General features: G+C 42.0%; 1 protein-coding gene across 3 annotated transcripts; it reads left to right on the top strand.

The window, feature by feature from the left end:
- The first annotated feature begins 5,412 nt into the window (after positions 1-5,412).
- On the top strand, positions 5,413-20,842 carry vps9d1 (VPS9 domain containing 1). Of its 3 annotated transcripts, none has more exons than XM_072435009.1 (17): positions 5,413-5,553; positions 5,925-5,997; positions 6,430-6,621; positions 6,763-6,925; positions 7,585-7,696; positions 9,542-9,604; positions 9,727-9,779; positions 9,869-9,956; positions 10,043-10,128; positions 10,890-11,038; positions 11,132-11,476; positions 11,837-11,966; positions 14,517-14,722; positions 14,794-14,878; positions 17,200-17,304; positions 18,804-18,916; positions 19,474-20,842. In XM_072435009.1, the coding sequence occupies exons 1-16, from the start codon at positions 5,461-5,463 to the stop codon at positions 18,910-18,912; spliced, it is 2,052 nt and encodes a 683-aa protein (XP_072291110.1). In that variant the 5' UTR covers positions 5,413-5,460; the 3' UTR covers positions 18,913-18,916; positions 19,474-20,842. The 3 variants fall into 3 exon arrangements, with proteins under 3 accessions (XP_072291110.1, XP_072291111.1, XP_072291109.1); XM_072435010.1 differs by lacking the exon at positions 19,474-20,842 and adding an exon at positions 19,000-19,382; XM_072435008.1 differs by lacking the exon at positions 19,474-20,842 and having other exon boundaries at positions 18,804-19,383.
- The last annotated feature ends 1,450 nt before the right edge of the window (positions 20,843-22,292 follow it).

Raw genomic sequence — 22,292 nt, 5'->3', positions numbered from 1 at the left:
TCTCCCTGTGGCCCTCAGAGGGAACTGTTGTTGTGATTCTGGGCCTTACAAAAATAAATTGATTTGATTTGATTTGAAAAATCTACAAAGGGTTAATTTGAAAAAGTAAAAGGTGTGCGTGATACCTGGAGACTCAAACTACTATAATCACTTAGCGTTTACTATCTAGGCTAGCTGATTTAGGAGCTATTGAAGAGAATCCTTGATTTTTGACGAAAAATATTCCTTAAAAATCTATAAAGGGTTAATTGAAAAAGTAAAAGGTGTGCGTGATACCTGGACACTCAAACTACTATAATCACTTAGCGTTGACTTTCTAGGTTACCCGATTTAGGAGCTATTGAAAAGAATCCTTGATTTTTGACGAAAAATATTCCTTAAAAATCTATAAAGGGTAAATTGAAAAAGTAAAAGGTGTGCGTGATACCTGGCGACTCAAACTACTATAATCACTTAGCTTTTACTATCTAGGTTTGCTAACTTAGGAGCTATTGAAAAGAATCCTTGTTTTTTGACGAAAAATATTCCTTAAAAATCTACAAAGGGTTAAATAGAAAAGGTTAAAGGTGTGCGTGATACCTGGAGACCACAACTACTATAATCACTTAGCGTTTACTATCAAGGCTAGCTGATTTAGGAGCTATTGAAAAGAATCCTTGTTTTTTGACGAAAAATATTCCTTAAAAATCAACAAAGGATCAATTTGAAAAAGTAAAAGGTGTGCGTGATACCTGGACACTCAATCTACTATAATAACTTGGGGTTGACTTTCTAGGTTACCCGATTTAGGAGCTATTGAAAACAATCCTTGATTTTTGACGAAAAATATTCCTTAAAAATCTACAAAGAGTTAAATTGAAAAAGTAAAAGGTGTGCTTTATACCTGGAGACCACAACTACTATAATCACTTAGCATTTACTATCTAGGTTTGCTAACTTAGGAACTATTGAAAAGAATCCTTGTTTTTTGACGAAAAATATTCCTTAAAAATCTACAAAGGGTTATTAATTTGAAAAAGTAAAAGGTGTGCGTGATACCTGGAGACTACAACTACTATAATCACTTGGGTTTGACTTTCTAGGTCAGCTGACTTAGGAGCTATTGAAGAGAATCCTTGATTTTTGACGAAAAATATTCCTTAAAAATCTATAAAGGGTTAAATAGAAAAGGTTAAAGGTGTGCGTGATACCTGGAGACTACAACTACTATAATCACTTAGCATTTACTATCTAGGTTTGCTAACTTAGGAGCTATTGAAAAGAATCCTTGTTTTTTGACGAAAAATATTCCTTAAAAATCTACAAAGGGTTAATTTGAAAAAGTAAAAGGTGTGCGTTGTACCTGGAGACTCAAACTACTATAATCACTTAGCGTTTACTATCTAGGTTCGCTCATTTAGGAGCTATTGAAAATAATCCTTGTTTTTTGATGAAAAATATTATTTAAAAATCTACAAAGGGTTAATTTTTTACCCCAAAAGGACTATGACATCTAGGATTAGCAACTTGGATTCATGCTCAAAGTTCTTGTTTTTTTTTATAAATATGTTTATATTTTTTAAGATAACAAACGGTACTTTAGAGACGGTCCCTAACTGGCGCACTAAGCGGCACTTCAGCGCGCAGCTCCCCGCGTCGAGCTACTGCAGGCGGGGCACACTCAGAGGAAGCTCCCGCTCTAGTTGCGGAGGCGAATATCCAACGTCCAACGTGAAACTAACTTCACCGCGGTCATAAAACTTAAGTGCACACAATGAGCACGTGTGAATAGTGACTAAGCAAAGTGCCCACGTAGACAATCAACTTAGAGGAGCAGAGAACCCAGAGAACGTGTGAATATAACAGCGAGGCTGCTCCTCCTGTCTGCGGGCGGCTATGGCGCGGAGCACGGCTGCTGTTTGAGCCCTGGTGCATTACGGGTCCATCATGGAGAAAGTAAAGCCTTTATCCAACAGTTTGTGAATGATGCGGAACAGGAAAGGTGCTGCTAAACGCAGTGTCTTGTCTTGTAATAAACACACGTAAGACATCGTTTTAAAGGTCAGGAAACACTTTAACATCTATTTCAGGCTTTTATGTAGTTCTAAACTGTCAACTCATCCAAGCCCGTTCTTGTGCGTCCTGACCTGGGGCTGAAAGTGAACTGCTCACGTCACTTTGAATCGGCGCCTAAACTACGACTTTTTTCTCATTAATTAATTACTTTTTTCTCGTTATTTAATTACTTTTTTCTCGTTATTTAATGAGTTTGATGTCGTTAATTTACGACTTTTTTCTGACTTCGACTTTTTTCTCATTAATTAACGTCTTTTTTCTCATTAATTAATGACTTTATTCTCGTAGTGCAGCGCATTTTTTTCCCCTTAGTTGGCCCTTATACGCCGTCGTACTTACGTAATAAATCCTTATTGATAATAAATATCAAATTGATAAACCCCACCTTTACATTACAATACATTCCACCTTGGCAAGCAACATATATTCATTTAGAGTATTAAGAGAGGGGCAGAGTTGTCAACCGATCACCACCTGGTGGTGAGTTGGATCCGCTGGCGGAGGAGGAAGCCGGACAGACTTGGCAGACCCAAGCGCATTGTGAGGGTCTGTTGGGAACGTCTAGTGGAGCCCTCTGTCAGTAGGGTATTCAACTCGCACCTCCGGGAGAGCTTCTCCCATGTCCCGGGGGAGGTTGGGGACATTGAGTCCGAGTGGACCATGTTCTCCGCCTCCATTGTTGATGCGGCTGCTCGGAGTTGTGGTCGCAAGGTCTCCGGTGCCTGTCGTGGCGGCAACCCCCGAACCTGGTGGTGGACACCGGAAGTAAGGGATGCCGTCAGACTGAAGAAGGAGGCCTATCAGGCCACTCTGGCTTGTAGGTCTCCGGAGGTCATCGACGGGTATCGGCAGGCCAAGCGAGCCGCGGCTCGTGCTGTCGCAGAGGCAAAAACCCGGGCCTGGGAGGAGTTCGGGGAGGCCATGGAGGAGGACTATCGGTCGGCACCAAAGAAATTCTGGCAAACCGTCCGGCGCCTCAGGAGGGGGAAGCAGTGTCTCACCAACACCGTTTACGGTGCGGGTGGAGGCCTGCTGACCTCGACTGGGGATGTCGTCGGACGGTGGAAGGAATACTTTGAGGATCTCCTTAATCCCTCAGTCACGTCTTCTGAAGAGGAAGTAGAGACCGGGGACTCGGAGGCTGGCTCATCCATCACCCAAGCTGAAGTCACTGAGGTTGTTCGCGAACTCCTCGGTGGCAGGGCTCCGGGGGTGGATGAGATCCGCCCTGAGTACCTAAAGTATCTGGATGTTGTAGGACTGTCTTGGTTGACACGTCTCTGCAACATCGCGTGGCGGTCGGGGACCGTGCCTCTGGACTGGCAGACCGGGGTGGTGGTCACTCTGTTCAAGAAGGGGGACCGGAGGGTGTGTTCCAACTACAGAGGGATCACACTCCTCAGCCTCCCGGGTAAGGTCTATTCCAAGGTACTGGAGAGGAGAATCCGACCGATAGTCGAACCTCGGATTCAGGAGGAGCAGAGGGGTTTTCGTCCCGGTCGTGGAACACTGGACCAGCTCTATACCCTCCATCGGGTGCTCGAGGGCTCATGGGAGTTTGCCCAACCAGTCCACATGTGCTTTGTGGATCTGGAGAAGGCTTTCGACCGTGTCCCTCGGGGTGTCCTTTGGGGGGTGCTCCGGGAGTACGGGGTCCGGGGCCCTTTGCTCAGGGCTGTCCGGTCCCTGTATGACCGGAGCAGGAGCTGTGTTCGCATTGCCGGCAGTAAGTCAGACCTGTTCCCAGTGCATGTTGGACTCCGCCAGGGCTGCCCTTTGTCACCGGTTCTGTTCATAATTTTTATGGACAGAATTTCTAGGCGCAGTCAGGGGTCGGAGGGTGTCCGGTTTGGGGACCACAGGATCTCATCTCTGCTGTTTGCAGACGATGTTGTCCTGATGGCTCCATCAAACCCGGACCTGCAACATGCACTGGGACGGTTTGCAGCCGAGTGTGAAGCGGCTGGGATGAGAATCAGCACCTCCAAATCCGAGGCCATGGTTCTCGACCGGAAAAAGGTGGCTTGCCCTCTCCAGGTGGGTGGGGTGTCCTTGCCCCAAGTGGAGGAGTTCAAGTATCTCGGGGTCTTGTTCACGAGTGAGGGAAGGATGGAGCGTGAGATCGACAGGCGGATCGGTGCAGCGGCTGCAGTGATGCAGTCGCTGCATCGGACCGTTGTGGTGAAGAGGGAGCTGAGCCGAAAGGCAAAGCTCTCTATTTACCGGTCGGTCTACGTTCTGACCTCACCTATGGTCATGAGCTTTGGGTAGTGACCGAAAGAACAAGATCGCGGATACAAGCGGTCGAAATGAGTTTCCTCCGCCGGGTGGCTGGGCGCTCCCTTAGAGATAAGGTGAGGAGCTCGGCCACACGGGGGGAGCTCTGAGTAGAGCCGCTGCTCCTCCACGTCGAGAGGAGCCAGCTGAGGTGGCTCGGGCATCTGTTTCGGATGCCTCCTGGGCGCCTCCCTCGGGAGGTGTTTCAGGCATGTCCCACCGGGAAGAGGCCCCGGGGAAGACCCAGGACACGCTGGAGAGACTATGTCTCTCGGCTGGCCTGGGAACGCCTCGGGATCCCCCCGGAGGAGTTAGAGGAAGTGTCTGGGGAGAAGGAAGTCTGGGAGTCCCTGCTCAGACTGCTGCCCCCGCGACCCGGCCCCGGATAAAGCGGCAGAAGATGGATGGATGGATGGATGGGTATTATTGTGTTGAAAAATGGCTAAACAACATTTCTGAACCTTATGTTTGACCAAGAGTCTAAGATTTTTGAATAAACACAACTTCAGTAGCCTATAGGGAAGTGGGTTGGTAAAAACAGACACTTTCTGAGCAGAAGCCCCACATGCAAGACAATGCAGGGTTACTCAAATACTGTCTGTATGAAACAATATACATACAACTTCAGGACACTTATTATAAGGAAACACCAGCATAATAAGGCTAAAATCTCCTCTACTGCTATGTCCTCTCAGTCCTGCTGCTTATGCTTGATTGGGGAATTTGGAGAGATGCATGGAGAAAGTCCTGTGCTGAAAACCTCCTCTGTGATCCAAGTCAGTGAGGGCTGCCCCAGACACAGTGCGCCAGTGGAGGCTTCAAAGCACTTCTCACAGAGACTGATGCCCTGAGCTTCTGTCCTTTGATCAGGAGCTGAGTGTCATCTATCCTGGTTTGATCAGACTTCAGCACCAAAGAAGAAGATCAGACCTCAGATGTGACAGAAGAGGCAATTCATTCTGGACTTTCCCGGTAAATGGGTTTAGGCTGTTTGTTACTACATATTGTGAGGGGTCATGAAAATGCATGTGTGCATCTATCCTCCGAAACAGCAGAGGGCAGTAAACTCTGCACTTCAGTGGCACTGACAGCGCTGAGTGACTCTCAAGTCAGAGGTAAACAACCCTGATGGCGACAGCTGACAGCGGCGTGAAGCCGCTGCAATATGCCATGAAAATGGCCAAATCCGCGATTCAACTGGACGCGGGGAACAAACACCAGGTAAGGACGTGTATGTCTCACAATGATGACACTTTAGTGTAACAGATCCTGTTACAGCTGAAGACAGTGGACCGCTTCAGGATTAGGATCATGAGTGGCTCTGTTGATATTTCTCAGGCGTGTGCTCAGGGAAAAGCGCTGTAAAAGTGGAAAACACCACAAACATATGAGACTGCCCAGTCACCCCGGCTTTCATTTACCTTTAATTAATAATCAACTCATACTCGTTTATTTCAGTCCAGTCCTGTTTCATTCCTGGTCTGTCTCTTGAAATTGTTTGTACTAGACTAGACATTTTGAACTCTGCTGCTACATTAAAGTACCATTTCCTGTTGTTTAAGTCCTTAATATATGTCTTTGACTCATTGCAGGAAGCCTACTGTGAATATCTTCGTATTATTCACTTCCTGTCCTATGCACTGTTAGAAGAAGCTACGTCCAAAAGTAAGAAAAGTGACTCAACCAAACTGTATGACTGTTATTTAAGTAGTCACATGTCAATACAACATTCAGCACTAAGCCAGTCCTGAAATCAAGTTAAAGTTTAACTTGATTTCAGGACTGTCTAGCTCTACTGACACTGAACACATTATTCTGGCAGCCCGTATTGGCTCTGGCATTTACAAGGAATTTTCTTTCCCGTCCATTCAGCACAAACCACGTTATTTTACGTTGTTTTTTATTGAAAAAACCTAATGACATAACTCAAAATGCTGCAAAAAAAAGACATGATTAAGAATTCAAATGGAAAAAACTTGTGTTGTACAATTCAAATGAGGGTAAGTGTTACAGTCCTTTTTAAACTGTCCTCATAGTTAAACCTCACCTGATACATTTAAAGAATCTGTGTCATCGGAATCTCTCTGCTTCCTTCAGAGGGGGAGGATGAGAAGCAGGAAGTGGAGCGGATGTTGAGGCTGGTCGAGCAGTGTTTGGAGAGAGCCAAGTCCTTTATAGAGAAGACCACAGACCCCCCTGCACAAACTCCCACCCCCTCTGCTTCCTCCGAGGGTGAATCAGAAAGCACACAGCCGTCCATAACCCCTGTGACCAATGCTTATAACACAGGTCTGTCCTGCCCCTTTAATCTTCATAAGACTCAATCACTATCAAAACCGGAGCCACAAATCCAAATTGGCCAATCTAGCGCCACATGACATATCTGTAAAACCAATCACTTTTTCTTTGTGTTTAATCCTCTTTTCACAGTGTCCCCCTCTGATGCTTCTGTTGACAAAAGGCCCAAGTCCAGTAGTCCAACAAAGACACATCGAAGGGTCTTGTCTGATGGCGGGGGTCTGCCCTCACCCTTCATGCCGCCTGAGGCTTTCCAAAAACTGCAGATAATGGAGTTTCAGGATTCAAGCAAAAAGTAAGATATGACAGTAAAAAAAATAGTTAAGACCTTTTTCTTTCAATGTTTCAAACTTAGAGGTTATGTTTGTATAAAATGTATATTATCAAACAAATACTTCATATTCTGTGAGTTGAAGAGATAGGATATTTGTTTTAAATTATTCATAGCTATGGCAACGATTGTATTGTACGATTTAGTTAAATGAAAAAAAATCTTCATTCTGTGTGTATGATGAGTTTAGCGCTCTGTTTTTATCTTTAATGTATTATTGAATTACTGTCACCAGCACATCATAACAGAGCTTCCAAGAATTCCCCCTCCGGCCGACCCAGGCCAATGACTGACAAGTTTCAGGGAAATATTGACATTCTGCATATGACAAAACATAGTACATTGTGTGTTGTTTACCCCTGGTGCACAAGGTATAATAGGATTCCTTCCTAAACACTTTGGAGCAAAACAGTGCACTGTCTCTCATATTACATAAGAACTACACTAAAAGTAAATATAATAGAAAACCCTTTCTCTTATGCAAACGTCAAGCCACTTTGCCTATCTTATAACAGTGATAATGTGCTGCTGATGTGTATTTTTGTGTTGTTTATATGGTAGTAAAATTGATACACATTTGCACATCCTCAGTGTTGCCAAATTCCCTTTGTTTTGTGTTGTAGAGAACTGACGCCCATTGAAGAGGCATCTCGTTTAAACCAGAAGCTAAAAGCTAATTATGAGGCCCGTTTGGCTCGACTCCCCCCTGGTCTGGCATATCAGAAGACTTCTTTGGTAAGAGGTATAGCAAGAGAGATTGATACAGAATAAACCAGGGCCACTGTCGGTATGCTCTGATTTAGAGCAAATCAGTTAAATTGTTTAAATATGGGAATCAAAGCGCAACTTTCCAGTTATCTGGTGACATGCTTAACTTTAATATGTTCTTCTTGATCGCAGAACAGGGAAGATTTGCAGGTTTCGCGGGGGACCATAACTTCACCTTGTTTTTCTTGGTGATTTTGACCAATCTCTGTTCATTCAGTTCCTTCTTGCCTGCAGCCTTGAATAACAATGGAATCCTGTGGGACAGTAATGATCAGTTTGTAACACAGCACAAACTGTGGTTTAAAGGAACTGTATGCATGTGACAGGCCATGTCTCATGAATTTCAGGCTGACTGATTCAGGATTGTCTGCATCTGCTGGGCTGCAGGTAGCGATTATTCAGATCTGACAGAGGAATTTAAGGTTTCTTTCCAAGTATATTTAGTACTGTATTTAGAACTGGCAACCCAAATGAGGCGCTTGGGTGAAGCTCATTCTGCTTTCTGATTGGATAATTGAGAACCAAAACACAACACACAAATAATAAGATAATCAAGTAGCAAATCATGGCCAATGTTTTTGTAATTAAGAATAAGTCAAAGTAATATTTGATTTGGACATGTTTACCTCGTATTGGTTGTGCTACAGATAAATAGTGTTTATGAAATAAAAAATCTAAATCTTATATAATTTTATTTCAAAGTAATGCAAGTCATTTCACTCCTCATACTCAAGCTCCTCCAGCATCTGATTAAATTGCGAGAAGTCGGTTGTTTCTTCACAATGTTGCTTGCTAAATTGTTATGTGTCCATTACGTGGCATCCATATTACATCAAATTCTACCAAGATTACTTAATCAAATATTCCGTTTGAGGGAACAATATGCAATGACACTGTTGAACGTGAAGGCGTGATCTTTTATTTTGAAGTCTCCGTGCGGTGTTGATGACTGGTAATGATGAGGTCAAGGGTCAAACCATTGTAGCGCTTGTATGTCTGGAGCTGAAGAGAATATATTAGTTCTGAAGTTGTAGCCGACACCAGAGCCTCGTTTTTAATCCAAAGAGCTGAACTTTGTCACGTTTTAATTTTCTACTGGATTTGCGTCAGGGCTAAAAAAAAAAATGACGAGACGGTTCCAACTGGACATTTAAATCCAATGACGAGCTTCTGCCGCGCGCGCTGTCCACGGGCGATATAACCTTTTATTTATTGTTTTAACGGCAAATCTTGACGCACACCGGAGCAATGTTTCGGCGTCAAAGCAGCCCAGTGGAGCTGCGTAATTATTGGAGAAAGCTCAAGACTTTCCTCAAGGTAAATTCAACGAGTGGCAAGACGAAACGAGAATGGTGATCAACTTCTGTGCTGTACCAAGAAGAAAATTCAATCCGATACATATGTCTGCGTTTCAGGAATAAACTAGATGATTGTGTTCATTAAAATGTGTTAAATGTGTTTTTTTTTTGTTTTTTTTGAAACTCTTTGTATCATATGGTATTTTGTTAAGAAAACAACAATAGACATAACATTTTGACCACTAGTTCTTGTAACTGTTCTTTAGGAGGGTTCTTACTTCTTGTCTCCATGGAGATGTCATTTCATTGCCTGAAATGTCCCACGTAGAGCATTAAGTGTATCTGAAGACCACTAGAAAAGTTGAAAAGTGCACCTTTTCAATTGTAGTTTTATATAGTGTGGGTGGATTGGGATCTGAGATTGGGTAAAGGCTAATGTTCTGTGTAAATTATGTCATGTGTAAATATGAGTTGATGTGTACTTTAGTGACACAAACAATGTTTGTTGTTGCAGACGCTGTCGCTCCAAAGGCAGATGATGGAGAACCTCATCATTGCCAGGGCCAGACAGGATGCCGTATCCTGAACTGTGGTGTGCAACCTCATGACCACCAAGTCTCTGTAATGGACTCAAATCGATGTGTAGTGGATCATTTTGTATACATTTTATGTGAGTTTTCCTTAATAATATACCAATAGCTTCAAAGAAAAATGGAAGAAAGACGGCTACGGCTGCAAGAAGAAGCCAACAGGTACAACACGAATATCTTGAATAACTTAATAATAATTTTAATTGTGCTTTGAAACATGCCTCTGATGTCAAGAATAATATTATCTTTAGGAGATTTGCTGCATCCGGGGCCATGACTGAAGAAGAAAAGGAGCAGAGGATTCTTTACACAAACGTACTTGAATATGAACAAGACCATGTAAGCAGTATGATGTGTGTATAATGAATGTAAAATGTACTTTAACCCAAGTATTGCCAAACACAAGTGTTTCTCTTTTCTTTTAGGAATGGCCAAAATTGTGGAAAGCCCGGATTAAAACAAATCCTGACAATATCAATTTAGTGAGTGAGCTAGTATCCTATCTGCTCAGGTAAGGTCACTGCCTCATCAACATTTGACTTCATCTTTGATCAGGGCTAAGATACTATTTACCTTTTTTGTTTACAACAGTCTCTTCAAATTAGAGTCATAGGAGAAATCAAGCCAGTCAAATGTTAATTGATACTTGGCAGCTGTGCAGTAGAGACTGTCAGAGAACAGTGGGCTGTTTCACCCATGACACTACCAAGTCCCCCAGTCCCTATTTAAAACCACTATTAAAACCACCCCCGGTCCCCCTTGCTCAAGTTCTTGAAAGTTGGTCTCACTGGCTTTAACATTCCTTCTGCATAAGTGGAACATATAAATATTAAGTGGAGATTGCAAAACAAAAGTCCTCCTACTCCTTTTGTACACAAGGCAGTGTTGTGCATGTACTTGTGTTACCAAAAGGTATCTGGTATGACTGGAAAGTACCTGCCACTGAGCAGGAGCTCAAAAAGTCCCTACTTCATACTCTGAGTGAACTCGTATTAAATGGTGACTCCTCTCCTGTCCAATAAAGCCTGTTGGCAACAAAATATTAAAAAAAATAAATGGGGACTGAATTAAAAAAAATGCAGGAACTGAAAAGGGTTCCTTCAGTGTTAAAAGAAAGAACCATATTTTAATAGATAGTTGTTATAGCACGTAACGAGGCTAGCCGTTAAACAAAGGCAGAGCAGCAGGGACCAGGGTAACTCTTCCCTTAGAGCAGGACTACACCGAGTGCAGTCTAGCTCCTACACACTAAATATATTTATGTCCCTTCAGTCAGTTGGACCACCCTGTTGTAAAGCTGCTGAGGAAACAACAGTATCGCATCTACAACAAACTCTACCCTATCGTCAGTAAAGGTGTGGTCCAGAGTCCTGGAAAGGAGCTCAGACCATCACTCAGCTCTCAAAACCTCCTACAGCCTGGTAGGCTCATTTCATTTAATTAAATGTTAGATGTCTATAACAAAGGTCCCCAGAAATAAATATAACATTAATGTTTTTGTAATGCTCCAGCAGATACCCCAAGGAGACCAGAGAGGAGAATGAGCAACAGCGTTTGCAGCCACAGTTTTAGCACAGAGACCTCACTTTCACCTTCACACTTTCAAGATCACAACCTCCACTCGGACCACGAGGAGGTGGAGACTAGCATAGATCGTGAGAACTCCTTTGAGGATCTGGAGCAGTTCCTGACCCAGCTTGACTGGGTGCCTCCTCAGGACTGTACAGATGACTACAGATTTAACCCAGAACGACTCTCTGCTCAGTTAGAGCCGTCTGATGTACACACCCAGGAGATGGAGATGAGGGCTCTCAAAGATCATCTCAAGGCCACTGTCAAAGATATCCACGTAGCCACTGGTAAGTTATACACATGTTGTGACCCAAATCCACTGGTCTTCTGCCACCAGTGTGCACTAGATACAGTTCTTTTTACTGTTTAAGTTCTGGTTTACACGCATTGTTCATTATATCTTATATATTGATCTATATATATCTTCAGGAGTGTGGTGAAACTAGTTTGGCCGTTTTCACACCATACTTGACCCGATGTGTGCATGTTTTGGAACGGTCCGTGAGTGGCTGTTTTGTTCACTGTTCATAAAAGGTTTTTTACGAGTGGTAGTGTGAAAACCTTCATAAGTTATCTGAAAGATGGTGTTAAGCCTTTTTATAAACACCCATTGTAGGAAGTAAATGCTTGGTGCTTGTATTTTTCAGACCAGCTCATGTCCTTGTGTCTACTCTCCTTTGAGTGTTTGAACACAGCCACCTCAAAGGATCTCTGTCTGGCCAGCATTGAGGAGGCCTTCTTTACTCCGCTGTGGAGTGCCCTGATGGTGCTGTTCAGGTAACATGCCCCCAAGTATGTCATAATATTGGTAGTATATATGCTATTCTTTGTGGCCACAATGTGGCAGTGTTTCTTGTGGTAACGTCAAGGCTGCCACTGTAACTATTCTTGAATGTGGTTTTTGAGACTTTACTGTTTAATTAGATTCACTCTGTCACTCTGTCTAACAGTTTGTGTGTGGATGAAAAAATATTTCTCCAGCTGAACTGAAGTCATCATCTTTGGAAACAAAGAGAAAGTGTTAACACTCACCTTAAATCTCTCACTCTAAAACTACAGCTCAAGTTAGAAATCTGAGGGTAATAATGGACTCAGACTTGTACATTGACAGCTCCATCAAATCAATAACATCAGCAGCTTTTTACCTACCCATCTAAATATCATTGTCCAAATCAAAAGTATAGTGTTTAAACCAGACTTTGAGAGACTTATCCATGCGTTTGTCTCCAGTAGATTAGACTACTGTAACGGCCTGCTCACTGGCCTCTCCAAACGAGCTGTAAAACAGCTGCAGTACATCCAGAACGCTGCTGCTCGGGTCCTGACTAGAACCAGGAAGTACAATCACATTAGTCCTGACTAGAACCATGAAGTACCATCACATTAGTCCTGTTCTCAGGTCTCTGCACTGGCTCCCTGTGGCTCAGAGAAGAGACTTTAAAGGTGCCATAACATGCTTTTTTCACGTTTCGTAGTCTATCCTAAGTGTATAATTGGTAATAATAAGGGTTGTGCAACACCCTTAACATAATAGTTAAGAAATATCACTCAGACCTTGGACCCCCTCACCAACCCGGAAATGCAGACGGCTTGGTTTGATATTCGCCCCCACCCTTGCGAAGAGCGATCTGGCTCCCCCGCCCAACCCGTGACGTAGTCTCAGAGCGCGTGTGTGCCCCGCCCACCCGTGATGTAGTCTCAGAGCGTGTGTGCCCCACAGCTGTGTGCTGTAAGCTCCGCGGTGCGCCGCTCTGCGCGAGTGAGTGAGAAAGAGTTTACTTTGAGACTAAATAAAACTGGTGTTAATTCTACAGTGTGCGCAGAACAGATATATCTATATATAGAGAGATAGGTATAGATGTATATATCTATATATATAAAGTCTTCTGTCCATCGCGCTCTTATTTCCTGGTTTTTCGGTATCGGATAGAACTTCTCTTTCTATTTTCCCGGTTGCTGCATCAATTGCCTCATAAACCTTCACCATTGTGATAATAGTAAAGAGTGCGATATCATTAATGACGTTTTGGGCCTCTTTGAGCCGTGTTTCGTCGTAAATCGAAGCTGAAAAACTCCGGAATGGGCTTGTAGGGAGACACCTGAAGCTGCGCGGCGCCGGGGGGAAGGGGGTGGGAGGCGGCAGGCGGGAGGGGGGTGGAGAGGGGTGAGGGGGGGTGAGGGGGGATCTTGCACCCACCCCCCGTCAGTTTGGAGATTCGAGGAAAGGAGATAGTCTGTAATATAGCTAAAAACTGCGGGAATCAATCAAAAAACACTCTGGGTACATATATGAAGCACAAATAGCAATGTAAGAAGGTTAAAAGCTATGAAAAGTCGATTTTGCATGTTAAAAACAGTTATGTTGCTCAACCAGAGCCTATGCCTGGCAAGTGTGAGAGCTCCGAAGTTGTAGAGGCCGATAGCGCAGACAGAGATTTCGCGTGTCGCACTGCACTGCGCATGCGCATCAAAACAAAAAGCAGCATGGACGCGACAGCAACAGAGTAGGAGTCACCCTACGACCATTTACGTGAATTTTATGATGAGGTCGGTGAGGATGGGAACAATCTAACATTTCTGTGCAAACTTTGCCTCTGGGGAAGTCTGTCCCTTCAATGTGAATGTAAATCCTGGTTGTGTAAGGATTCAAAATTGGATATGAAGATGAAATCTGACACATAGTTTCAGCATTAAACTAATAAAATAATTGCTGCCTCTGGTTGTATTTGGGCTGTGGAAACAATTTAGAAACATAGCATAATATTGAAAAAAATAACTGAACTAGTTCATTTTTTGGAGTTGTGAACTTGTGAGCAAAAGTTTGAATCATGTGGCCACACTGGTCTTCTGCCACCAGTGTGCAAAATGAACGGAACTAGTTCATTTTAAAATTTGTGAACTATGAACTGAACTAGTTCATGTAGAAAGTGAACTTTCACCATCTCGGACTCTTGAGGACCTCAGGGACCGGCCTCCTGCTGGTGTCAAAGTTGGAATTAAACGTGGTGAATCAAGATTTCAGTTTAATGCCGCTAACATTGGAACAGTCTAGGCCTTTGAGAGCCTCTAACAATGTTACACGCCACTACTTTCTCAAACAATGTTCCTATCTTGGCTCAAACTGTTCTGTTTGGCTGTGCATATGACTGACGGGGTATAATCTGCAACTCAAATCTTACTTTGTTATGGATTGTTGTTCTGTGTATTGGTATGCCAAATTGTTGAACAAGTTATAGGGATATCTCAGTTACTGCTTTGGGTGTTTCATATTATTTTAAGTAAGTTTTGGAATTGTTTTTGTAAACACAAGTTAAAATGTTTTCCTAGGAAGGTGAACAGGGAGACAGAGCTGGTGTTTGAAGACAGTGTGCGGCTGTATGGAGATACTTCACCTGAAGATGTTGGGGTCTCACTGAAACTGTTCCCTCCTAAGGGGAGCACCCTGGAGGGTTCCTTCCCGTATGAGTCTGCGGTCCAGGAACTCAAACTACTCACCAAAGACTGCTGTCCTCAGAGGAAACTGGACTGTATTGGTGCGTCCTTAAACTTCACTCTAAGTTATCATCTTCTGCATGAAGGTAATCTAGTGTATGTCATACTACAGTGAGGACATTGCGGCTTATCTGTGCCTGTGCTGAAGATTATAGATGTCTCCACGAAATGGATTCGACTCCCAAAACTGCAGCCATGTAAGTACATGCCCCACTGCCTAAAACATGTGGACAGTATTTGGCCAAAGTACTCTAAGACGATGAGGGGCTCTGCGTGGGTAGCCGCTCTGTCACTTCTCATCAGTCCACAGTCAGGCTTGCCACAGCGGGGACTGTTGTAGCTTTATTGGCCCCCCATAGTGACGCTTCCTGCCCGGATTGAAAGTGGGTCGTCGTGTCAAGTTTTGGAGTGGATCCAGTACGCATCAAGGGGCGAGGAGGTCTGTGTAATTAGTGAGGAGTTAAAGAGCGAGGAAAAAAGCTCTGTATGGGCCTGAACAGTGCACACTTGAGGATGAGGAACAAGTAAGAAGCACACAAATGCATGTCAAATATTTCAGTTATAGTCACCTGACCACAGTAAAAGTTTACATTTGACATTAGATATTGCATTGCAACAAAATAGAGTAGAATAATAACTTCGGCACAACTTTATATTCCTGCTTATCCACTTTGAAACCAACAAAACTAAATACTATCAATATAATGTTGAATTTCAGGAGTTAATTTCACTCCTTGTAAAACCCACAGGAGAGGAGAGGATACTGTTACATGTATCAGGCTCAGTTTGGAATCCAAAATCCCCCTTTCTCACGCTATCAAGCATCAGACTGGTCTGCGTGAGAGGTTCATAAACAGTCTGCTCTGAGAGAGACTATAATTTACTGATAGAGTGGGTGACATGTGGACATTGACCGCCTCAAGTTAAGAAATGTTTCTTTGTTTTGCAGATTAAATAGTTTTGGTGATGACTAAGTGAAGTTCTTCTAATCCTAGCATGATCACTTATTGTCTCTGCAACCCATGGAAGAGGGAACTATCACGTTTATGTTAACTTCTATGTCTAAGACCTTTTGACAATTATGATGGAGGGTGTTTCTGTTTCAAAAAGCTACCCAAAAGGGCAAAATGACATAAGACTGAGAAACTACTGTCACTAAATACACCATTAGAATTGTGATCATTCTTACTCTATGTCCCTAACTGTGGCTTGAACTAACTATAATTTCAGTCCACTATTATTATTTTTGATTAGTTGATTTTTCAAACTCTTATTTTTTATTGTACATTGAACATTTTAAATTGTATTTTAAACCAAATAAACATTCAAAGAATCAGAAAAGGTTTATTGCCATTGTCAATAAACAGAATTCACAAACAAAGGATTAGGAACTTACTTTGGTGATTCAGCGCAACATGATTTTTTTTTTTTTTTACAAAATAAAGTGTATTATTGATATAAATCAGATTTTTAAAAACTTATTTTTAACATTTTGATTTTATAATGCCACTGCCAAAAATAAAAGGTTATTTTGTGTATGTTGCTGTCTGTGTAGTACAGTTAATAGGTAAACCCATGTAGGATTGATTGGAATGTGAAAATCCAAGTTTTAATGTTCAGTGGTTACCAGAGCCATCCACACCTTGTAGAACCAGCCAGAGGTGTGTATCATGTGACGCGTATGAGGCTTGTCTGAGGACCAGGGCCCCTTATTCTCATGCAAACTATCCAGTGCAGCCAGGCCTGCGTGTAAGGGCTCATAAACAAACGCTCCCTGTCTGCACACCAGGAGAATGCTATCTGTTTTCATCAGGTCAAGCTGCAATTTGTCCTCCCCACAGACCATGGCTACATAGACAACAACCTAATCATTCATATCCCCAAACATACTTGTCATTAAACTGCTGCTGTCCCATGGCTGTTAGTCATTAAGCCACATAAATCTGTCAGGTTTGATATTGGCCCTATTTTGCCTATTTGTTCCCTTTAGACTCATTCCACTGTAGTTTTCTAGTGCCAACGTAAAAAAAATAAAACGGCATGTCTGCAATGTAATATTTAAACAGATTTTTTGGAATGCATTTTTCTAGAACAGGGGTTCCCAAACTCGGGCTGAGACCCCCAAAATAATCATGAAACCAACTTGGGAAGCCCACAGCAAAATGAAACGGATGTCTGTAATAATTTCAAGTTTCAAACCATTTAAAATTGTATTTGATTGTATACATTTTGCTAGATTTATTGTGGTATTTGATCCAGTTTTTTCAATGGAAACAGATTAAACAGTGTCAGAATTTTAACATTAAATCTTAAAACCAGCATGTTTTGTGACCCCCACTTTTGGAACTACTTTAGTAGGCAAGGCATGTTTATTTGTAGAGCACAAGTCGTACACAGGGCAATTCAAACAAAACAGTTTAAGACAGGTCATATGCACAGCTAAACAAAACTTAGATTTGAACATTGTCAGAGAAGAAGGCCTGTCTCACATCTTTGATTACATCCTCTTTTGTTTTAGTGGTGCAGATGACTTGTTGCCGATCCTTTCTTACGTGGCTCTGCGCTCTCAGTGTCCTCAGCTGGTCTCTGAATGTGCTGCTCTCGAAGAGTTCATTCATGAAGGGTGAGTCCGCCTACATGTCCGACATGCCAACAAGTGTTTTCCTCTGGATTCCTTTTTAAATAAAAATAAAAAATGACCATACCATAACTTGTAACCAACAGGTTTTAACTAGGGCTGGTTAACGATTAAAATTTTTAATTCCGATTAATTAAATAATGTGATTAATCGCATTATTTCCCTGATTAATCACGATTAATCGCATTTTTACGTGCAAAATTCAAAATGAATTCAAAAGAAGTGTAAAGTGCATCAGCATTTTTATTCAGTAGCAGTTAAATAAAATATTAAGTATTCACTTGCCACAAAATCCTGAGCCACAATCATTAAAGATGAACAGGCCACTTCAGAGGTAACTTCAGAAACATTGTAATCTCATTAAACTTTAGACACTCAAAACACATTTTAGGAGCAGCATAACCAGTCAAGTACCAAATGTCCCTAAACCAGAAAACACTTCAGTACAGTTTGTACATTCTTAGAACTTGACACATAAGTGCCATAACATTAGTTGTGCAAACAAACACTTAACCAGTTAAATAAAAATAAATATATTGTTTACATTTTAACTTAAACAATGTTATCAAACACAAAACTAAAGCTTATTGCCACTGCCAGGGCATTGAAAAGAACCAGGAAAGTTTGTAGATTCCTAAAACTGGGTGTTTTTTTACTCCTCTGCACTAAGCCAGTTGCTAAGGCACCAGATTATTCATGTTTTTAGCTGATAAAGACGCGTGCCGGGCCCTTCTCGCGGATCTCCTCAGCTACTGTGCCTGTCGGGACCTGCTCACGCGGGCCCCCGGCGGGTTGCCTCGGCTGGCGCCTAGCAGCTGACTTTGTAAAGTTAATAAACCAAAGCCATGGTCCAACAACTCCTCCACTGCGCATGTGCGCAGGACGACTCGACTCCACTGCGCATGTGCAGGACGACTCGACTTCACTGAGCATGTGCAGGACGACTCGACTTCACTGAGCATGTGCAGGACGACTCGGACGCACGTCTCCTGCCAAGTGTATTCTACGGACATGAGTCCGGCGCGTCGAGAACGCGCGTCCGGTGCGTTTGTCTTTCTAATGTACACGCGCTCAAATTCTGCGTCGGGCGCGATTTGTCCGCAGTGGTTTGTACGAGGCTTTAGAACTGGTGCGAACAAGGGGAATCCGACCTGCTTTAATGTGCGTTAAAATAATTGATCGCGTTATATAAGTGATGAGTTAACGCGATAATAACGCGTTAACTTGCCCAGCCCTAGTTTTAACCCATCTTCAAACGCTTGTGTGGTGACAGGTTACAGAGGAGACTTGTATCCTTAAGTGAATACTATTATACACTTTAAATCAATGTAAAACACAGATTGAATACCTGTTTTACTTTTGCACATAGAGGTCCTTAAGGGTGGATGTGGAGTATAGTGGTGCTTCAGTGTTCAAAAGTGTTTTTTTTTTAAATAGTATTTTTATAAAGGAAAATCCAAACATTCTGTGATAATTTCTTTCAGATACCTGATAGGAGAGGAGGGCTATTGTCTGACGTCCTTGCAGAGTGCCCTGGCTTATGTGGAGTCACTACACACTGGAAAGCCTCACCTCCACACCCAGCTCACATAAACAGGTAAACACAGAAAAGACACCCATGGTGGCATCACTGGGCCTGGTTTGTAAGTTTTACTGAGCAAATATTCTTTCGAAACACAGTGAAGCACTTGACCCCAATCTGTACAGCAGACTGAAGTCATGTGGACTGGAGCGATGAGGCGGGGAAGTAGACTGAGACTGATGAGCCCTTCACCAAGACGGGACATGATGACACTGCACTTTATAACATGTGACAGGACGAAACGACGCTGCCCCAAACTCCAGTGACACAATGTTTGGAGTGGTCCTCCTCCTGCTCAGTCTGAATCACTGTTCTGTCGCACACAAGGCAGGAACCATCAACAATTGTAAATATCTGGCTGCAATGGAAAGCTATTTAGGTGAAAAGGAACATAACATCCATTTAGTTCAATTTAGGATGTCAAAGTGATCGTGTACTACTTGCCCTGTACATTTAGAGCCACATACAGTACAATATTGATTTCCTGATTTTTGTTGTTGCAATTTTGCAAACATGCAATCAAGTTTACAATGACAATCATTGTTTAAAACCCGCATTGAATGTATGTTTAGGGCACCAGCCTGAAGAATCTCTGTGGATGAAGTGGAGCCTGCATGATGTGCTGACACAAAAGCCTGAAACTCTTCAGGGCTGAGCCTTAAGGATGAAGAACAGTTGTGTTTTCAATTAAATTGTGGCAGTAACATTTCCTTTATTTTTGTCTATGATGTTGTTGCTTTGTTTTGCAAAGGGACTGATGTCATTATTGTAGTTGTTAAGCTGTTTCTAGGTGGACATGTTGCACATTATGCACCATTATGCACCAGGTGACTTATCTCACAGCACAAGCATCGTGAATAGGGCTTGTTTTAACTTGATGATATTATTAGTATTAGCTGGACGTGTTTGGTGACTGAGCAATGGGAAAATTATCTGTGGGTTTTGTACGGTTGCACATTAGTTACATTTATTTGGTTTGTTGATGATGCACATTATGTGGATATTTTAGTTATGAATTCTTGCCCTTTCAGTTGTTTTCACACCAATAGCAGCTTTTCAAATACAATACCACATGTTTGGGAAACCACAACAATATTTAAAGATATGACGCCAAAAGTATTGACTATATTTGTGCAGCCTCTTTCATTTACATTTGAGTTGAGTGTTTTTAATGTGCCAGTGTCCTTGACTTCAACATGGTCTTATTTCGTCCCTACTGACGGCCAGAACCGGTGCTTTAAGCACTGAATGATTCGCTTGGCGTCTGGCGGTCATCCGGGAATCTTAGAACCGTAGTTACTTTTGTAAGTTTTAACCACTATATAGAAGTCAAGCAGCTTCTTTGTTTACGTTGGGTATTTTTTTATTTGCTATTATTGTAATGGGAAATGTTGACTAAATTGTACATTTTGACTCTTGATTATTTTTCATTACTGGTATTTTATTTTATGTTCACAATTTCTTGCAGTACAACATTTGAAATACTTAAGTCTCTGCATTACTGTAGGAGACTTGAGATATTTTACAATGTATTGCTAAATGCAATCTTGAGTCAATTGCATTTTTCATGTCGCATAAAGGGACAAATGTAGAGCCTCAAATACTGTCTATTTTAAATGTTTGTCATTCAGAAAAATACAAGAATTTTGTGACAAAATATACTTGTATTTATCTGAATGAGAGGGACGCTTCTGATATGAATAACTTACTCTGACTCTATATAAAATACTATGTATTTGAAATGTTTATTTACACACCTTTTTAGATGTTTCTTTTATCATAAATATTTAATTTGCCTTGTTTTGTTTAAAATATCTGGACATTGCTACTTGTAAAATCAGCAAGAAACTGCAACAGGATTTGGCGACAATTTGTAAAATACATAAATGTGATGTTTATTAAACTATGAATGTATGCCAACTTTGGCAAATCGTTTGGAGGATCAGGTCAATAAAACAACTTCTAACTTTGTCATTGTGCCGTCTGTTGATGTTTCAATCATTTTTTCACGCTGCTCTTGAGGTGGAGTAGACTGCTCGGGACAGATAATTCATTCACTTAAAGCAGTGGTCCCCAAATTACGGCCCGCGGGCCACATCCGGCCCGTTGGGCCTTTCAATCCAGCTCACCAAGCTTGTCCAAGTTATATTAAAAAAAAAAAAAGTATATATATATATATACTTTTTTTTAAACTTTTTTTCTTGCCGTAGGCTTTATTAGACAGTAGATGGAATGAGAAAGAAATGAATTCAAATTCAAACTCATGATACTGTGGCTGGCCGTTCATTTTACCTTTTGCCTGTAATGTCTACATTTCCCCACTTAGTGCACTGCTCGCACTTAGTGCGCGCACAGGAAGCAGGAAGCGCAAGTGTTTGACACACTGAAGAAGACTTGTGGACTGTAGAAGACAGTACATAATTAATCATTATCTAATGCATTTGGAAAACAATTTGTACATTGAGTCTTGCATTTGTTCCTTTGTTACACGTTACAGGTCACATCACCATATTTTCCTGGCCCGGCCCCTCGGCCAAATTTTAGAACCCAATGTGTTTTTTTGGTCTAGTACTGGACATAAAAACTAAATCTAAAGTAATGTTGTCAGTCTTTGAGCAGACCGTGAGAATTTTGTCACGGTGTTTGAGAGAAGTTGGACATTATGATGGGCACATAGCTCAATGTTAGTGGAAGTCTGATGAGAACACATCGTCATGAATCAGTGAAGATACCAGCATCACCCTGTGCAGCACGTCACTCTCTCCTGGAACCAAACGCTCTACTCTGGGCTGAACTGTCTGTTCAAAGGTTGCTTTCCAGTTCACTGAACGATGCCCACAATGTTCCTTGGGTCCGTGGTCACAGGGTCGATGTTTTCTTTGTCAATTTTGAAGACTTTCAAATTGTGCAGCTCATTGTGATGCTCATTAACAGCCAGCATGTACTCAGCTCTGCTATAGGACAGAATAGAACAAACATGTGAACAAAGGCAGTATTTTACATTAATATAAAAACTTTTAAAGCTGTCCATCTTCTAATTGAGGTGTAAAATTGTGTTCGTGTTAGTCTTTGGTGGAATGTGTATACAGTGTCCCTCTGAATTCTGATTCATCCCTCAAACGGCCTCTGCTTAGAGCCATGGATCAAAGTTTTGTATAAAATTTGCCAAGCTTCAGACTTTAGTACTAACAGATGGACTGAACGTCATTAAAGTGCAACTGCCAAAACTGTATCTTGTTTTTCCATTCGCTGGGAACTCTATCTATATCCGTTGAGCCAAGCAGGCCAAGTTATTGTGTATGTATCCAATATTCTTTTTACCTACTACAATATTTGGCAGTAATAAACTCCATTGTAAAATATCAATATTTTGAAGAGACAGCAAGTGATG

This window comes from Eucyclogobius newberryi, unplaced genomic scaffold, assembly GCF_026437365.1.
Source record: "Eucyclogobius newberryi isolate DKJ021-1_F unplaced genomic scaffold, fEucNew1.0.hap1 SCAF_7, whole genome shotgun sequence".
NCBI classification, from domain to species: Eukaryota; Metazoa; Chordata; class Actinopteri; order Gobiiformes; family Gobiidae; genus Eucyclogobius; species Eucyclogobius newberryi.
This window is presented reverse-complemented; position numbering and strand designations above follow the sequence as displayed.